The sequence below is a fragment of the Pan paniscus genome, chromosome 1 (genome assembly GCF_029289425.2).
Source record: "Pan paniscus chromosome 1, NHGRI_mPanPan1-v2.0_pri, whole genome shotgun sequence".
NCBI classification, from domain to species: Eukaryota; Metazoa; Chordata; class Mammalia; order Primates; family Hominidae; genus Pan; species Pan paniscus.
The window spans coordinates 138,103,998-138,120,311 of record NC_073249.2 but is presented as its reverse complement, the minus strand read 5'-3'; the positions used below and the strand labels follow the sequence as shown (position 1 = coordinate 138,120,311).

The 16,314-nt window shown below is 40.3% G+C and overlaps 1 protein-coding gene across 1 annotated transcript in view; it reads right to left on the bottom strand.

Annotated features, from left to right (window-relative positions):
- Window positions 1-2,694: 2,694 nt before the first annotated feature.
- Window positions 2,695-16,314, bottom strand: part of GTF2B (general transcription factor IIB) — a 39,340-nt gene continuing 25,720 nt past the window's right edge. Inside the window, exons 3-7 of the mRNA XM_003808388.6 lie at window positions 13,737-13,870; window positions 9,882-10,028; window positions 9,624-9,753; window positions 6,941-7,222; window positions 2,695-3,109 (exon numbers count right to left, since the gene is read on the bottom strand). Of these exons, the coding sequence (XP_003808436.2) occupies window positions 2,976-3,109; window positions 6,941-7,222; window positions 9,624-9,753; window positions 9,882-10,028; window positions 13,737-13,870 (827 nt within the window). The 3' untranslated portion in view covers window positions 2,695-2,975. The remainder of the gene's footprint in view (window positions 3,110-6,940; window positions 7,223-9,623; window positions 9,754-9,881; window positions 10,029-13,736; window positions 13,871-16,314) is intronic.

Sequence of the window (16,314 nt, the reverse complement as noted above, 5' to 3'; positions counted from 1 at the left end):
CCCAGACAGAATTGCTGCGGAGCCCTGCGCTTCTTTGCTGAAAGTGAAAATGTTCCAGTAGTCAGATTTAATGACTTCCCAAAAGGGTTATTAACAATGGATCCAATTCCAACCACTTCTACCCGTTTTGAGAACACTCAAGCATGTGAAGCCAGGGATGGAAGGAAAAAACAGGTCACAGTGCTACTAGTTACCCTTCGAATAGACATTTTTCTTTATTTCAGTATCTGGAATTAAGCTGATTTAACCATATGGGTGGCTTACGGAGGATTTATAACTAGCATTTTAATTCCTTTAGTTTCAAGAAATGCCTACAATGCAAGCCTCATTCTCAAAACAAACAAAAAAAAATCCAAACATACCCTCTGACTCCAGATTAATCTTCAAAATCAACTCTCCTGATCCAAACTTTACAAATGTGTAGACAGCAAAAAAACAAAACAAAACAAAACAAAACAAAACAAAAAAGACCATGTTGTTGACACGAGTAGTAAGGGCTAGATTTTTCTTTTCCCTTTATCTGAATTTCTCTAGCTACCTAATAAATGCATCTTTTTAACCAGAAAATCGAACAGACTAAACAAGTCATATTAAATCTTAATCAGTTATGCTGAAAAAAATGTGGGCCAGGCACGGTAGCTCATGCCTGTAATTCCAGTGTTTGGGGAGGCTTAAGTGGGAGGATTACTTGAGGCCAGGAGTTTCAGACCAGCCTGAGCAACATACTGAGACATGTCTCTACAAAAAAAGAAAAAATTAGCTGGGTATGGTGTCCTGAACCTGTAGTTTTAGCTACTTGGGAAGCTGAGGAGGATCAGTTAACCCCGAGTTTGAGGTTACAGTGAGGTATGATCATGCCACTGCACTCCAGCTTGGCTGACAAAGTGAGAACCTTTCTCTTAAAATAAGCACAGCAAGAAGCTGAAATGAAAAAAAAAAAAAAGTACTGGGAGGCTGAGGCAGGAGAATCACTTGAACCCGAGAGGCAGAGGTTGCAGTGAGCTAAGATCCTGTCACTGCACTCCTGCCTGGGCTACAGAGTGAAACCCCGTCTCAAAAAAAAAAAAAAGAAAAAAGAAAAGAAAAAAAAAGCCACCAAAATACTGGTTATTTCCGGGTGACTTATGTATTTTCCTAATTTTCTGTAATCTGTAGGTACTGACCTTTACTAAGTGCAAAAATAACCTTTGATAACTGCAGTGGTCACTGAATGGGGAACTTTGTGGCTAGTCACTAGAACCTGGGGAACACTAGAAAGCACCCCTGCTCCTTAGTCCGTATGTGGAGATGTGTGATGCTAGAGATCAAAGATGCCGTTCAGAAGGGAGATAGACTGAAGCTTCCTTCTTCCTAGGTCTCACGCTGGGTGGGACGGGTTCTCCCTGACTGGATTATTTTTCCGGTGTTCTCCCCCAGCTCTGAGCAATACTGAGTGAGTGTCCTATGTTTTGTTCAAGGGAAAAATACCACTTGTCTTCATGGTGCCAATACTTATCCCCGCTCCATGGTCAGCAGAATGGCAGTGGAGGTCTGCTCTTGGGAAAGTCCCTCCATGAACCAGTCTGACCCTGCCCACCAGGCCACAACAGGAGATTGTCTTTCTAGTCTAGTGCTAACCTCTTTTCAGATGTTTCAGAACTGTGACACCTGTTTCCAGAGCAGTGAACAGTGGTGATGTCTAGTATGAATTCAAGTCCCCTGTAAAAACTACCTGATCAAAGAGCAAAATGTTGCTGGTCTTCTCTTATAGTGAGTAGAAGTCAAATGACCCTAAATCATTGTTCCTTAAAGAGTCATAGGCAAAACATCTAACACATCACAATCACGTAAAGGATGCTAGTTAAAAACAACTACTGGACAATCCCAGGCCCAGTAATCTTCATTTAAACTGCTCTTTAGGCCAGATGGGGGCTCACGCCTCTAATCCCAGCACTGTGGGAGGCCAAGGCAGGTGGATCACTTGAGGTCAGGAGTTCTAAACCAGCCTGGCCAACATGGCGAAACCCTGTCTCTACTAAAAATACAAAAAAAATTAGCTGGGAGTAGTAGTGGGCACCTGTAATCCCAGCTACTCGGGAGGCTGAGGCAGGAGAATCGCTTGAACCCTGGAGGTGGGGCAGAGGTTGCAGTGAGCTGAGATTGTACCACTGGACTCCAGCCTAGGCAACAGAGCAAGACTCTGTGTCAAAAAATAAGTAAATAGATAATAAATAAATGAAATGCTCTTTAGTCTATGAGTACACCAGTAAGCCTAACAAAGAAGAAAAAAGAACCAGGGATATGCAGATTCTATAACATAAGATTTTAACACCCAAAAATTAAAATCTGTTGATCTACTGCTGCTTTTATCAGCATCATATTCTCTGCTCAATAAGCTCACTAAGAAAATCACATACTTAGAACATTTTAATGTCTCTCAAGCTGGTGCCTTTCAAGGCCCAAGCTCATCACTTCTTGTTTAATAATATACATATTAATAAATCTCACATACACATCCTTTCAAACTGGAAACTATGATGTTGATGTTAACAATGGTTCTCAAAAGCTTTTGCTCTTTCCATAAATTTATTAAAATAAAAAACTATGTATATATAAGTAATGGAAATAAAGAACGTCTATCAGCTTTATTAGCTGCAATGATTTGCATTATTTGTAATTATGTATCATAAGTTACATGTAACATATAACAAAAACTTTAGTTTTGAAAAATGTTTTATTCAAGAATTACATAATTTCAAATATCTTCCAAAATACAGTTTCCTAGATTGCTACAAAAGAAATTTGATAAGAAATTTAAATCATTAAATATGTTTCACTAGTATATACATACAGAATGCCAAGCAATAGTATTCAGCCCTGGAATGCGTACCATGTCTTTTGTTTTTCCTCATGAAAGGCTCAACCCAGCATTTTGTATAGGCTATGTACAACAGGCAAAGTTTTGTATTCAAGAATTTGACGTTAGCTGCCTCAATTTATAGCTGTGGTAGTTTGTCCACTGGGGTGTCAAATTTGAAGTCTGTAGGAAACAGATCTGGGGCTCGAGGATAGATCAGTCTATAGGACTGTCTGATTGTAACATCAGCAACACCAGCAATATCTCCAATTTCTAAAAGACAAAAATCGAAACATTAACCATCATTTCCATCCTACCTCCTTTCTACTACCTGCATTGTAATTTGTGAGATATGATAGTATAAAGTGCCAAACTTAAAAAAACCAGAAGTGATTTCTAAAAACTGATAATAGAAATACATACTAAAAGGTAGAAAGCGGGAGCTAGGCCGGGAGCAGTGGCTCATGCCTGTAATCCCAGCACTTTGGGAGGCCGAGGCAGGTGGATCACCAGGTCAGGAGATCGAGACCATCCTGGCCAACATGGTGAAACCCCATCTCTACTAAAAATACAAAAAATTAGCCAGGCGTGGTGGCGGGCGCCTGTAGTCCCAGCTACTCAGGAGGCTGAGGCAGGAGAATCGCTTGAACCCAGGAGGAGGAGGTTGCAGTGAGCCGAGATCGCGCCACTGCACTCCAGCCTGGCGAGAGAGCAAGATTCCATCTCTAAATAAATTAATAAATGATGTTTAAAAATCCATTTTAATAAAGCATTCATAATACTTAACCAAATACTGTCTCAAAAAAAAAAGTGGGAGCTAAAGTCAGTAACAAGCAACAATAAAAATGATTACTAGTAGTTACTACCTTACAGGGTTGTCAATGTTTTAAAGGGTTTAACTAACATAAAATATATGAATAGTGTTCAGGTCTTAGTATTAGGAGTGTTATCATCTTATACTGGGTATTGTATTTACAACTGACTCCTCCTTTTTCTTTATAAATCTTTCTGAGGATCACAAAAGTACTCCACAAATACGTTCTTGTAAAGAAATTCACTTTATATTTCTGTGTTTGAAAGCTCCCATGCAAAATCTCCCCTAGCTAACTTCTGTTAAGGGGTCCTTATTAAAAACAAAATGTGATACTATAAATATTGTTCTACAATCTTTTTTTCTACTTAATACATCAGAGATCAAACAGCTACTTATTATAGCATACGGAGATGTTTTTCACTGATACAAGCACATACTTAAATATTTTGAGCTCAAACGAACATTGTACAGAATCCTAACAGATCCACTTTTACCCTTTAAAGTCGCTGTCCCTTTTTTCCTTTCAAAGTCATTAAAAGAAATACTAAAGGACTGCCACTACAATGTTTGGTTAAGTATTATGAATGCTTTATTAAAATGGATTTTTAAACATCATTTACTTATTTATTTAGAGATGGAATCTTTCTCTGTCACCCAGGCTGGAGTGCAATGGCAAGATCTCGGCTCAATACAACCTTTGCCTCCCCGGTTCAAGCAATTCTCCTGTCTCAGCCTCCTGAGTAGCTGAGGCACCTGCCACCATGCCCAGCTAATTTTTGTATTTTTAGTAGAGGCAGGGTTTCACCATGCTGCCCAGGCTGGTCTCAAACTCCTCACCTAAGGTGATCCACCTGCCTCAGCCTCCCAAAATGCTGGGATTACAGTCATGAGCCACCATGCCTGGCCTAAACACCTTTTAATACAAATTCATTTTACTACCTTTTCAGTTGATTCAAATCAGTGAGGTTTTAGTGATTTTCACTGTGAATGCCTGCCATCATTGTACAATTAGCTAATTTTAAATTTCCGTATCTCACACTGCATTACATTATTCTACATCTAAATACCAATAAATGCCAACTATTTGAATGTCAACTGCCTGCTGTGCAGGGAAGAGAAAGACCTTACATTTGAAGAAGACTTTACATATAAAGCCAAAAAGCAGAAAGCAACAAGATTAATGTTTTCATGTTGTTCATTAGAATAAACTTTACAACTAGGAATGTACCTCAAGGACAAACTGCCTAGCTGCAACTTCTCAATTTTACTAAAAGACTCAAAATTTCCTTAAAACGTGAGTGAAGGCCAAAGGGAATGGATAATGGCTCCTTCAAATAACTAATGATTGGCTTTCTTTCTCTAATTATTCCTATCATTTATTACTTTTTTCAACATATAGCCTAAGCTGAAGGCTGTTGTGAATAAAGTATTACAAAGTTATTGAGGCCAGTAATTCACTAATTCACTTTCTGTTTTTGTTTTTTTTTTTTGAGACAGTCCTGTCTCCCAGACTGGAGTACAGTGGTGCAATCTAGGCTCACCGCAACCTCTGCCTCCCACGTTCAAGAGATTCTTGTCTCTTAGCCTCCCGAGTAGCTGGGACTACAGGTGTGCACCACCATGCTGGGCTGATTTTTGTATTTTTAGTAGAGATGGGGTTTTGCCATGTTGGCCAGGCTGGTCTTGAACTGCTGGCCTCAAGCAATCCACTCACCTTGGCCTCCCAAAGTGCTGGGATTACACGGGTGAGCCACCGCGCCCTGCCACCAACTTTTCTTTTTTTTGAAAAAGAGCCGCACTCCATCAACCCAGGCTGGAGGGCAGTGGCATGATCTCAGCTCACTACAACCTCTGCCTCCTAGGTTCAAGTGATTCTCCTGCTTCAGCCTCCCTACTAAATGGGATTCAGATATGTGCCACCACACCCGACTAATTTTTTTGTATTTTTAGTAGAGACAGGGTTTTGCCATGTTGGCCAGGAGGCTGGTCACCGCCCCTAGTTTATGAATTTCTTTACATGCATTTGTTCATGAATAACTTCTGTAATCCTCAAAGACTTAGAAAGGAGTAGTCACTTCTAACTTTAAAAGGGAGTTAGTGGGCCATGCGTGGTGGCTTGTGCCTATAATCCCAGCACACTGGGAGGTGGAGGCAGGCGAATCACATGAGGCCAGGAGTTCGAGACAAGCCTGCCCAACATGGTGAAACCCCATCTCTACTAAAAATACAAATATTAGCTGGGCGTGGTGGCACGTGGCTGTAGTCCCAGTTACTCAGGAAGCTGAGGCATGAGAATAGCTTGTCCGGGAGGTGGAGGTTGCAGTGAGCTGAGATTGTGCCACTGCACCTCCAGCCTGCGCAACAGAGGGAGACTGTTTCAAAAAAAAAAAAAAGGAAAAGAAATTCACTTAATACTTCTGGTGAAAGTTTTCCTACAACACTAAATTTAAATATAGCTTTAGAAGGCTGAATTACTTACATCTACTTATTTCAGAATTTGTATTAAGAAACTAAAATACTGTGCAAAATGGGAAAAAACCAACCTTCACAGAATGTTAAAGGCTGATGGCCAACACATATTTTACAGTGTGTCTATCTGTAGAATCCCATGCCAAGCAGTGAGAAACAAAGCATGGCCTCCCTGACCCCTAAGATTTAAAAAGGTAAGTTTGGAAAGGAAAAGAGTATTCAAAATGATCAGGAGGAGTATATTCAGGGAGAAAAAAGAACTTGTAAGAATAAAAGATGTACAAACTAAAATAATTCAAATGGGAAAAAAATTAGGTTTGTTCACAGGGTTATGTCTCTGAACATTTTTTTTATGAGCTGCTTAAAAGCAAAACATATTTTCTTAACATTTTGACGTTGAGGAATGATGTCTTAAACGTGGGTTTTTTTTTTTTTGAGATGGAGTCTTGCTCTGTTGCCCAGGCTGGAGTGCAATGGCACAATCTCAGCTCGCTGTAACCTCCACCTCCCAGGTTCAAGCAATTCTCCTGCCTCAGCCTCCTGAATAGCTGGGATTACAAGCCCCACCACCACACCCAGCTAATTTTTGTATTTTTAGTAGAGATGGGGTTTCATCATGTTGATCAGGCTGGTCTCAAACTCCTGACCTTAGGTGATCCTCCCGCCTCGGCCTTCCAAAGTGCTGAGATTATAGGCGTGAGCCCCCGCGCCTGGTCAAATGTGGGTTTCTTGCTATTTACCTGGTTCAGACTTAAAATGGAAAAACAATCACATGCTGCAAATTTCAGTTTACTGCCACACTTCCTGATGACGAACCCTACCTTTTTGGGTCCTCTTTTCAGCTGATGCCTGTGAGGCCATGTAAATAGCTGCCGCTGCCACAGAGATGGGGCTCCTCCCGGGAACCAAGTCCAATTCCACAGCTTTACGGGCTATATGTGTAGCTGCCATCTGCACTTGTTTAGGAAGACAAAGGTTGGAACAGAACCTGGACATGAAGTCCCCAGTTGTAATCAAATCCACACTGGTTTCTAGCGCTTTCAAAATAAGTTTAAAACACCGACCAATTTCTTTCTTAGAAATTCGTGATACGGCACATATTTCTAAAAGAAAAAAAATTAAATAAATCAATTCACTTAAGCCATATAGTTCATCTTAAAATCTACGATTTCTAATTATAAACATAATATACATTCTAATTGTAAAACATTCAATCATACCTTAAAGATGAAACCCTAATCATCTCAGTGATACTTCCCACAGAGGTAACTGCAAATTTCTCAGTTAACTTTAATGTTCATCACACCTATTTTTTTTTTGAGATGAAGTCTCACTCTGTCGCCCAGACTAAGGGTAGTGGCATGATCTCAGCTCACTGCAACCTCCACCTCCTAGGCTCAAGTGATTCTCCTGCCTCAGCCTCCTGAGTAGCTGGGACTACAGGCGTGCACCACCACACCTGGCTAACTTTTGTATTTTTAGTAGAAACAGGGTTTCACCATGTTGGCCAGGCTTGTCTAGAACTCCTGACCTCAGGTGATCCTCCTACCTTGGCCTCCCGAAGTGCTGAGATTACAGGCAGGAGCCACTGCACCTGGCCTAATGTTCTTCACTCTTTCAATTTAGGGTTTTTTTGTTTTTTGAGATGAAATTTCACTCTGTCGTCCAGACTGGAGTGCAGTGACACCATCTTGGCTCACTGCAACCTCTGCCCCCTGGGTTCAAGCGATTCTCCTGCCTCCCGAGTAGTTGGGATTACAGGCGCCTGCCACCACACCCGGCTAATTTTTTGTATTTTTAGTAGAGATGGGGTTTCACCATCTTGGCCAGGCTGGTCTTGAACTCCTGACCTCGTGATCTAACTGCCTCGGCCTCACAAAGTGCTGAGATTACCGGCGTGAGCCATCGTGCCTGGCTAAATTTAGGTCTTAATCTTTCAAAATATTAACTGCTCTAAGGATTAATTCATGCAACTAAATTTCTTTAAATGAAAAATTCTTTGATGTTTATGTATTAATCTGTTGTAAGCAGTGTTACCAAGGAATTGAAAGAAAATACTCAAGCTAAAGGATGCCTCTTAGGCAACACAATGTCATGGGTACATGAAATCCCTGCGATTATGGGCTGTAGCTCAATGAGATAAAATATCTGACCCTGCTATTCCCAGATGCAACCACCATACACTTTCAGAAGAAATTTAACAAAAGTTGTTTTAGTTATAAAAACAACAAAAAAGATGATGATAAAGGCCATCATCTCTTCACTTTTACGTAAGAAAACATAAAAAATAAATACTCACTGGATGAATAAAGGGTTAAGTATAGTCTTCAGCTAAACTGAGCTTTGGTAGTGGAAGTCAGTGAGCAACACTGAACAAATTATCACATATTCACATGTAACTGCAAACTAAATGAAAAATACCAGTTCTTAACTGAAGTGTAAAAGTGCAAACAATACACCTCAAGAGAAAAAACTTAACTGATAACTTTTTTTTTTTTTTTTTGAGATGAAGTCTCACTCTGTCGCCCAGGCTGGAGTGTAGTGGCGTGATCTCGGCTCACTGCAACCTCTGCCTCCCGGTTTCAAGCGATTCTTCTGCCTCAGCCTCCTGAGTAGCTGGGACTACAGGCGCGCACCACCACGCCTGGCTAATTTTTGTATTTTTAGTAGAGACGGGGTTTCACCATATTGGCCAGGCTGGTCTTGAACTCCTGGCCTCGTGACCCAACCACCTCGGCCTCCCAAAGTTCTGGGATTACAGGTGTAAGTCACCATACCTGGCCTTCACTGATACTTTCTAAAGCTTGACTCCCTCATCTACAGAGACCAGTGCTAGAAATGGAAACTGTTTTCATGTAAACCAAATGTATAAATGGCCTACTTTGGTTTACGATTATAGGCCTTCTAAAAGCTCACAAAGCAACAGTCCATCAAAAGATCTCACTAGAAAAGAACATAGTGGGCTTACATGGACTAAAATGAGTCTACATGGGAAAACAGCCTAAAAGAACATGCTATGAATTTGCTGTCAAGGAATAAAATAAGTAGGCACTGGCAAATGATGCTCAAGTGGATTACTGTAGTCACAATAAAGATGACTTAGCTTCTAAGTGTCAAAGCTGCCTGACATTGGTCTGTTTCTTTAATATGATGTAGAAAATGTTATTTTAGGATGGGCACAGTGCCTCACGCCTATTAATTCCAGCACTTTGGGAGGCCAAAGTGGGCAGATCACCTGAAGTCAGAAGTTCGAGACCAGCCTGGCCAACATGGCGAAACCCTGTCTCTACTAAAAATACAAAAGTAAAACAAGGTGTGGTGGCACATGCCTGTAATCCCAGCTACTCAGGAGGCTGAGGCAGGAGTATAGCTTGAACCTGGGAGGCAGAGGTTGCAGTGAGCCAAGATTGCGCCACTGCACTCTGGCCTGGGCGACAAAGTGAGACCCTATCTCAAACAAACAAACAAACAAACAAACACAAAAAAACAAAGCTAAAAACTTACCTTTAAATGTCCTAGGAACCCCTTCTTGTCTACAGGCAATATAGAGACAAGCAGAAGCTATAGCATCATTAGCTCTTCCCTTCAGGCTCTTCTGTTCATATACTTGCTTGAATAAATTATTCGTTCGATCCTTCAAAGCAGAGAAACTAAGTTTAACTCTACGTCATTTAATTAGCTGCAATATCAAAATTTCATGTGTTCATTAAATTATGCAAAGTCAATGCCAGAATGGCTTAAAGGAGGTAGACAAGAACTTACAACTATATTTCGAGGTAGATTGATTCTGTCTGCCATGGTAGTGATTTCTTTGAATGCATTCATCATTGCCCGATCAGAACTGCTCATTGTTCTCCGATTCTGGTACTTAGAATTGCCAAATTCGTCAAAACTTGCAGCTCCTGTGCCCTATAAAACAGTTTTATAACTATGAAAAAATTTTTTGGAAAGCATGAAAAATGGACAATTTCTATGAAAATATAGCTTACAAGATCTGATTCTACATAGACCAGAAATCTGAATTGTGCATCCTGCTCATCTATACTAAATGAACATGTAATTCTAACAACTGTTCAAGAACATAGAAAATAGGAAGCTTAAAGTGTATAAACAGAAATATGATACAAACACCTGACAAAACAATGGAAAAAGAAACAGTCTAATTTCACTTAGAAATATGATAAAAAATATTAAATACTAGAAAACAGAATCCAACAGCATATTAAAAGGTAGTATATCATGACCAACTAGAGATTGTTCCACAAGATATTATTAGAGAATCAAATAATGTAAAACATTATATTAATAGATGTAAGAAGAAAAATCATGATCATCTCCAAAGATGCTAAAAAGGCAAATGAACAAAATCAAAATTCGTCTTTGATAAAAACTCATAGGACGCTACAAATGAGTACTTCTTTACATTAGAAAACCACTCTCCTCTGCCCAAAGAAAGTACTATGATTAACGGAGAAACATTACCAGCATTATCACCAAAATCACAAGACAAAGGTACCTCCTACTGCTACCATTTTGTAACACTGATTGGAAAAACTAGCCAATATTATTAAGCAAGAGAAAAACCGGAAGTACAAAATTGGAAAGGATGTGATAAACTATTTGCAGATAGTACCTTTATACACCTGGAATATGCAAGAAAATCACTAAAAAACAGCTGCTATAAATAATTCATTAAAGCAGCAAGGTCAAGATAAATAGAAATCAATACTCTTCATAAGTACAATCAACCAACTTAAAAGACAAGGAAAGCAAATTTTTCAATTAAAACAACAACAAAAATATTGAAATAAACTTGAGAAACATGTGAGACGTTCATGAAGAAAACTTTCAAACATCTCCTGAAGGACATGTAAGATACCTAAGGAAATGGAAAGGCATTATGAATTTTTGAATACAAGATTTATTATGAAGAAGCCAATTTTCCCTGTGTCAATTTGCAAATGAATCTGACCAAAACCCCAGTGAGAATATTAAATATTAAAAAACAGGCCAGGCGCAGTGGCTCATGCCTGTAATCCTGGCACTTTAGGAGGCTGAGGCAGGCAGATCACCTGAGGTCGGGAGTGTGAGACCAGCCTGATGATCACGGAGAAACCCTACCTCTACTAAAAGTACAAAATTAGCCAGGCGTGGTGGCACATGCCTGCAATCCCAGCTGCTTGGGAGGCTGAGGCAGGAGAATCGCTTGAACCTAGGAGGCGGAGGTTGCAGTGAGCAGAGATCGTGCCATTGCACTCCAGCCTGGGCGACAAGCGCGAAACTCTGTCTCAAACAAAAAACAAAACAAAACAAAACAGGCCGAGTGTGATGGCACACGCCTGTGGTCTCAGCTACTCAGGAGGCTGAGGCAGGAGGGTCACCTAAGCCTGGGAGTTTGAGGCTGCAGTTAGCTATGATTACATCACTTCACTCTAGACTGGGTGACAGAAAGAGACCCTGTCTCAAAAGAAGAAAACCAAAAAACCCCACAGGAAACAGAATCCAACAGGGTATTAAAAGGCAGTAATATCAACCAAGTGGAGACTGTTCCACAAATATATTAAAGAATCTAATAACATAAAACATCATATTAATAGAGCTGAAGAGGAAAATCATTTAATCAACTCCAAAGGTACAAAAAATGCAAGTGAACAAACCTAAATTTTTTTAAAAAATGAAACAAACTTAACCTTTAAATGGAAAAGACTAGTGAAGAAAATGCTGAAAAAGAGCAATGAGGGAAAACTAGTGCTACTAAATACTAAAACAGTGTTGTATGGCATTTGACTAACTGGACCAGGACAGGAAAAGATAGAAAGTTGAGAAATATGCCCAAGTACACATAGAAATTTATTATGTGATAAATCTAGCAGCTTAAAAATATTTCTATCTTGCCCAGGGATGGTGGATCACACCTGTAATTCCAGCACCTTGGGAGGCCGAGGTGGGTGGATCACTTGAGCCCAAGAATTGGGACAAGCCTGGGCAACATGGCGAAACTTTGTCTCTACAAAAAATACAAAAATTAGCCATGTGTCGTGGCCCATACCTGTGGTCCCAGTTACTTGGGAGGCTGAAGTGGAAGGATCGCTTCAGCCTGGGAGGTGGAGGTTGCAGTGAGACGAGATCACGCTACTGCTGCACTCCCACTTTAGCGACAGTGCTAGAACGTCTCAAAAACAAAACAGACTATACAGGGTTTGGCATGGTAAACTCATGCCTGTAATCCCAGCACTTTGGGTGCCTGAGGCGAGAGGACTGCTGAAGACCAGGAGTTCAAGACCTGCCTGGACAAGAGTGTCACTCTGTTGCCCAGGCTGGAGTGCAGTGGCGCAATCTCAGCTCACTGCAACCTCCGCCTCCCGGGTTCAAGCAATTATTTGCCTCAGGCTCCTGAGTAGCTGGGATTACAGGTGCCCACCATCATATCATGCCCGGCTACTTTTTGTATTTTTAGTAGAGATGGGGTTTCGCCATCTTGGCCAGGCTGGTCTTGAACTCCTGATCTCCACCCACCTCGGCCTCCCAAAGTGCTGGGATTACAGGCATGAGCCACTGTGCCCAGCCAGCCAAATTTTAAACAAGACTTTTTTGGAAAAAAAAAAAAAAAAAAGAGACTATGCAATAGTATACATGAAGTTATAAAATGGTATATACTTCCTTGATTAGCCCTCAGTAATACCGTCACTATTACTTCCAACTCAGATAACAGAGTGAGAATCAGGCTGCCAAGAAAACTATACTATTGCCTTACATAATGATAGCAGCTACCACTGACTGAGCACACAGTATACAATACATGTTATATAAATACTTTACATACATTCTCATGAAACCCTCAAAAACTCTATAAGTACTCTTATTCTCATTTTACAGATAAGGAATGTAAAGTTAGGTAAGTCATAAATTCACTAATATCAGAAAAGAGGTTACACTAACCTCCCATTTATCTTAAGTGGTATAGAGAGAAAAGAGAAGACATTCTTTTTTTTTTTTTTGAGACAGAGTCTCACTCTGTTGCCCAGGCTGGAGTTCAGTGGCGCGATCTTGGCTCACTGCAACCTCCGCCTCCTGGGTTCAAGCAATTCTTCTGCCTCAGCCTCGCGAGTAAGCTGGGACTACAGGTGCCCGCCACCAAGCCTGGCTAATTTTTCTATTTTCCTTTTTTTTTGTAGTAGAGATGGGGTTTCACCATATTTGCCAGGCTGGTCTCGAACTCCTGACCTTGTGATCCGCCTGCCTTGGCCTCCCAAAGTGCTGGAATCACAGGTGTGAGCCATGATGCCCAGCTGAGAAGACATTCTTGATATTCAAAGAATATATCAATATTAACTCATGAAGGCCACACTACACTCATTTTTTGTGTGTAGAGAAAATGTCATTTATGAAAAAAGGCCTGATATAAAGGCTTTATAATTTTGATTTAATGGTCTTCCCCACTTTAAGATGGAATACACACACAAGTTAGCCATCATTCACAATGATATTACTGGCAAATCTTATTAGACAGGTCAAGATTCCCCATTGGTGCAGTGACTGATACTTTTGCAAAGTTCCCAAACTCTCAGGTCTATGGTCACTCTGCAATTGGTATTTCCTGCCAAATGGACTTATTACCTTGCCAATCATGGTAGACAAATCTCCATCACTCAGAAGAGGATTCTGAGAATCTCCAACTCGAGATGGATCTTTTGTTGCTTTGTCATTGCTGAAAGTTCGCCATTCAGATCCCACATCAATAACCCGGTCACCTAAGAATATAAGCACATATCTGAATCATTTTGTCAAGATAGGGTTTACTTAACTACACTGTCCAATGCCCAACTAAGCCATTTTATTCCCAGGAAATCTCAACATGGACATCTAGGACCAAGCTTAAATATCACATTTCAGACATTTGTCCTAAAGCATTCCTTTAACTATTGTGCCAATCTAACAATAATCCTCTTGAAACATTATGCTATGATATTCTAACTCTTGGAAGAAAAAGTATTAGTCAAAAGTAGCAAAGTACAACTATTCATATGTGATGCAAAGGTAAACCAATGTAATAATGATTAAGAACCAGATTTTGCACAAAATTTGCAATAGGCATGGGAAAAAAACAGAAAACATTTTTTAGAATGGTATTAATGCAAATAATTTCATATTAAAATGTCACTAAGTTTGCGTGGGAAATGCTTCGCAGAAAATAAGCCTAAGCTTCTGTTTCAAAGTAACAATCTGATGAAAAACATACCTGGCCAAATAATTTATACAGAATAAACTTCAAGCCTAGAATCCGTGAGAAGAAAGCCTGGTAGGCAAACTTTTCTCTTTAAGCAAAGAGGCAGCATCTAAATATATCATGTCCAATAAAAGCAGACACAAGTAAACCTTATTATTACTGTTTTGGTGAGAAAGCTCAATGTCTGGCAATACCTTCAGAGTAGACAAAAGTTAACACTGAATACTTAACACATACTACTCACTGTGCCCTTTTGTAAATGTTCTCACTTAATCTTCACAGCCTTATAAAGGTAGGTACCAATTTTATTGCCACTTTACAAATAAGATTAACTAGCCTAAGATCACATAGCTAGAACTGAAACGCACATCAGAGTTTGTTCTACACTCCAATTGTAAAACATGACCTTTTTCAGTGAAGTGTGATGAAGCTGAAAGTAGGAAGGAACCAGACCATTTCATCTTTGTGTATACACAGCAAACAGAAAGAAACAAACGGCAGAAACCAGTTACTGGAGCAATTAGAAGTTACGGTATTAGCAGTCAATTAATATAATAGTCAGGGGTGTGAACTCTGCCCTTTGCTGCTTAGCCTTGGAATATTACTTCATTTCTATGTCTTTATTACCTCAGCTCTAAAATTCTCTTTAACCTCATATTTTAAAGATTATAAAGACTAAGCTATTATAATACCCATGTATAGTGCATGTAAAGTGCTTAAAAAGTAGTACTAAGTGCTCAATATTCACTATTTACTGCTATGAAAATTAGAAAGATAGCAAATATTCTGAGTTTCTCCTTTTTTGTGGGGATGATAAGGGAGACGCATCAGTTTAAAACATTAATCTCCAGCCGGGTGTGGTGGCTCAGGCCTGTAATCCCAGCACTTTGGGAGGCCGAGGCAGGCGGATCACCTGAGGTCAGGAGTTTGAGACCAGCCTGACCAAGATGGAGAAACCCTGTCTCTACTAAAAATACAAAATTAGTTGGTCATGGTGGCACATGCCTGTAATCCCAGCACTTTGCGAGGTCCAGGCGGGCTGTCACCTGGTTGGGAATTTGAGATCAGCCTGACCAACATGGAGAAACCCTGTCTCTACTAAAAATACAAAATAGCTGGGCGTGGTGGCACATGCCTGTAATCCCAGCTACTCAGGAGGCTAAGGCAGGAGAACTGCTTGAACCCGGGAGGTGGAGGCTGTGGTGAACCGAGATCGCAACAAGAGGGTAACAAGAGTGAAACTCCATCTCAAAAAAAAAAAAACAAAACAAACAAACAAACAAAAAACATTAATCTCCATAGAAGACTTTAAAAGCTTCCAAGTGCTCTGCTAAGTATTTGATCAGGAGGACAGCAAAGAACAGAGAAAACGGAAGGAATTCCACCTAGACTATGCTAACTTTTTAATTTTTTATATAAAAATTAATTTAAATGCTCATAAACAACCAGAGTATAGTGATCATATAATCTTAGTGATATATTTAAAAAAAGGCTGGGCATGGTGGTTCACACCTGTAATCTTAGCACTTTGGGAGGCTTAAGCAGGAAAATCACATGAGCCCAGGAGTTCAAGACCAGCCTGGGCAACATGGTGAAACCCTGTCTCTACAAAAAAATACAAAAACAAATTAGCTGGGCGTGGTGGCATGTGCCTGTAGAGAGGCTGAGGTGGGAGGATCACCTGAGCCCAGGAGGTTGAGGCTGCAGGGAGCCATGATTACACCACTGCACTCCAGCCTAGGTGAGGGAGACCCTGTCTAAAGCAAGCAAATGCTCAAGAGAGTGATTCATTTCTGAAGCCTCTGACAAAATTTTTCTTTTTTCTTTTCCTTTTTTTCAGACAGGGTCTCACTCTGTTGCCCAGGTTTGAGTACACTGGTGCAATTTCGGCTCACTGCAGCTTTTGCCTCTGGGGCTCAAGCAATACTTCCACCTTAGCCTCCTGAGCAGCTACAGATACGCACCACC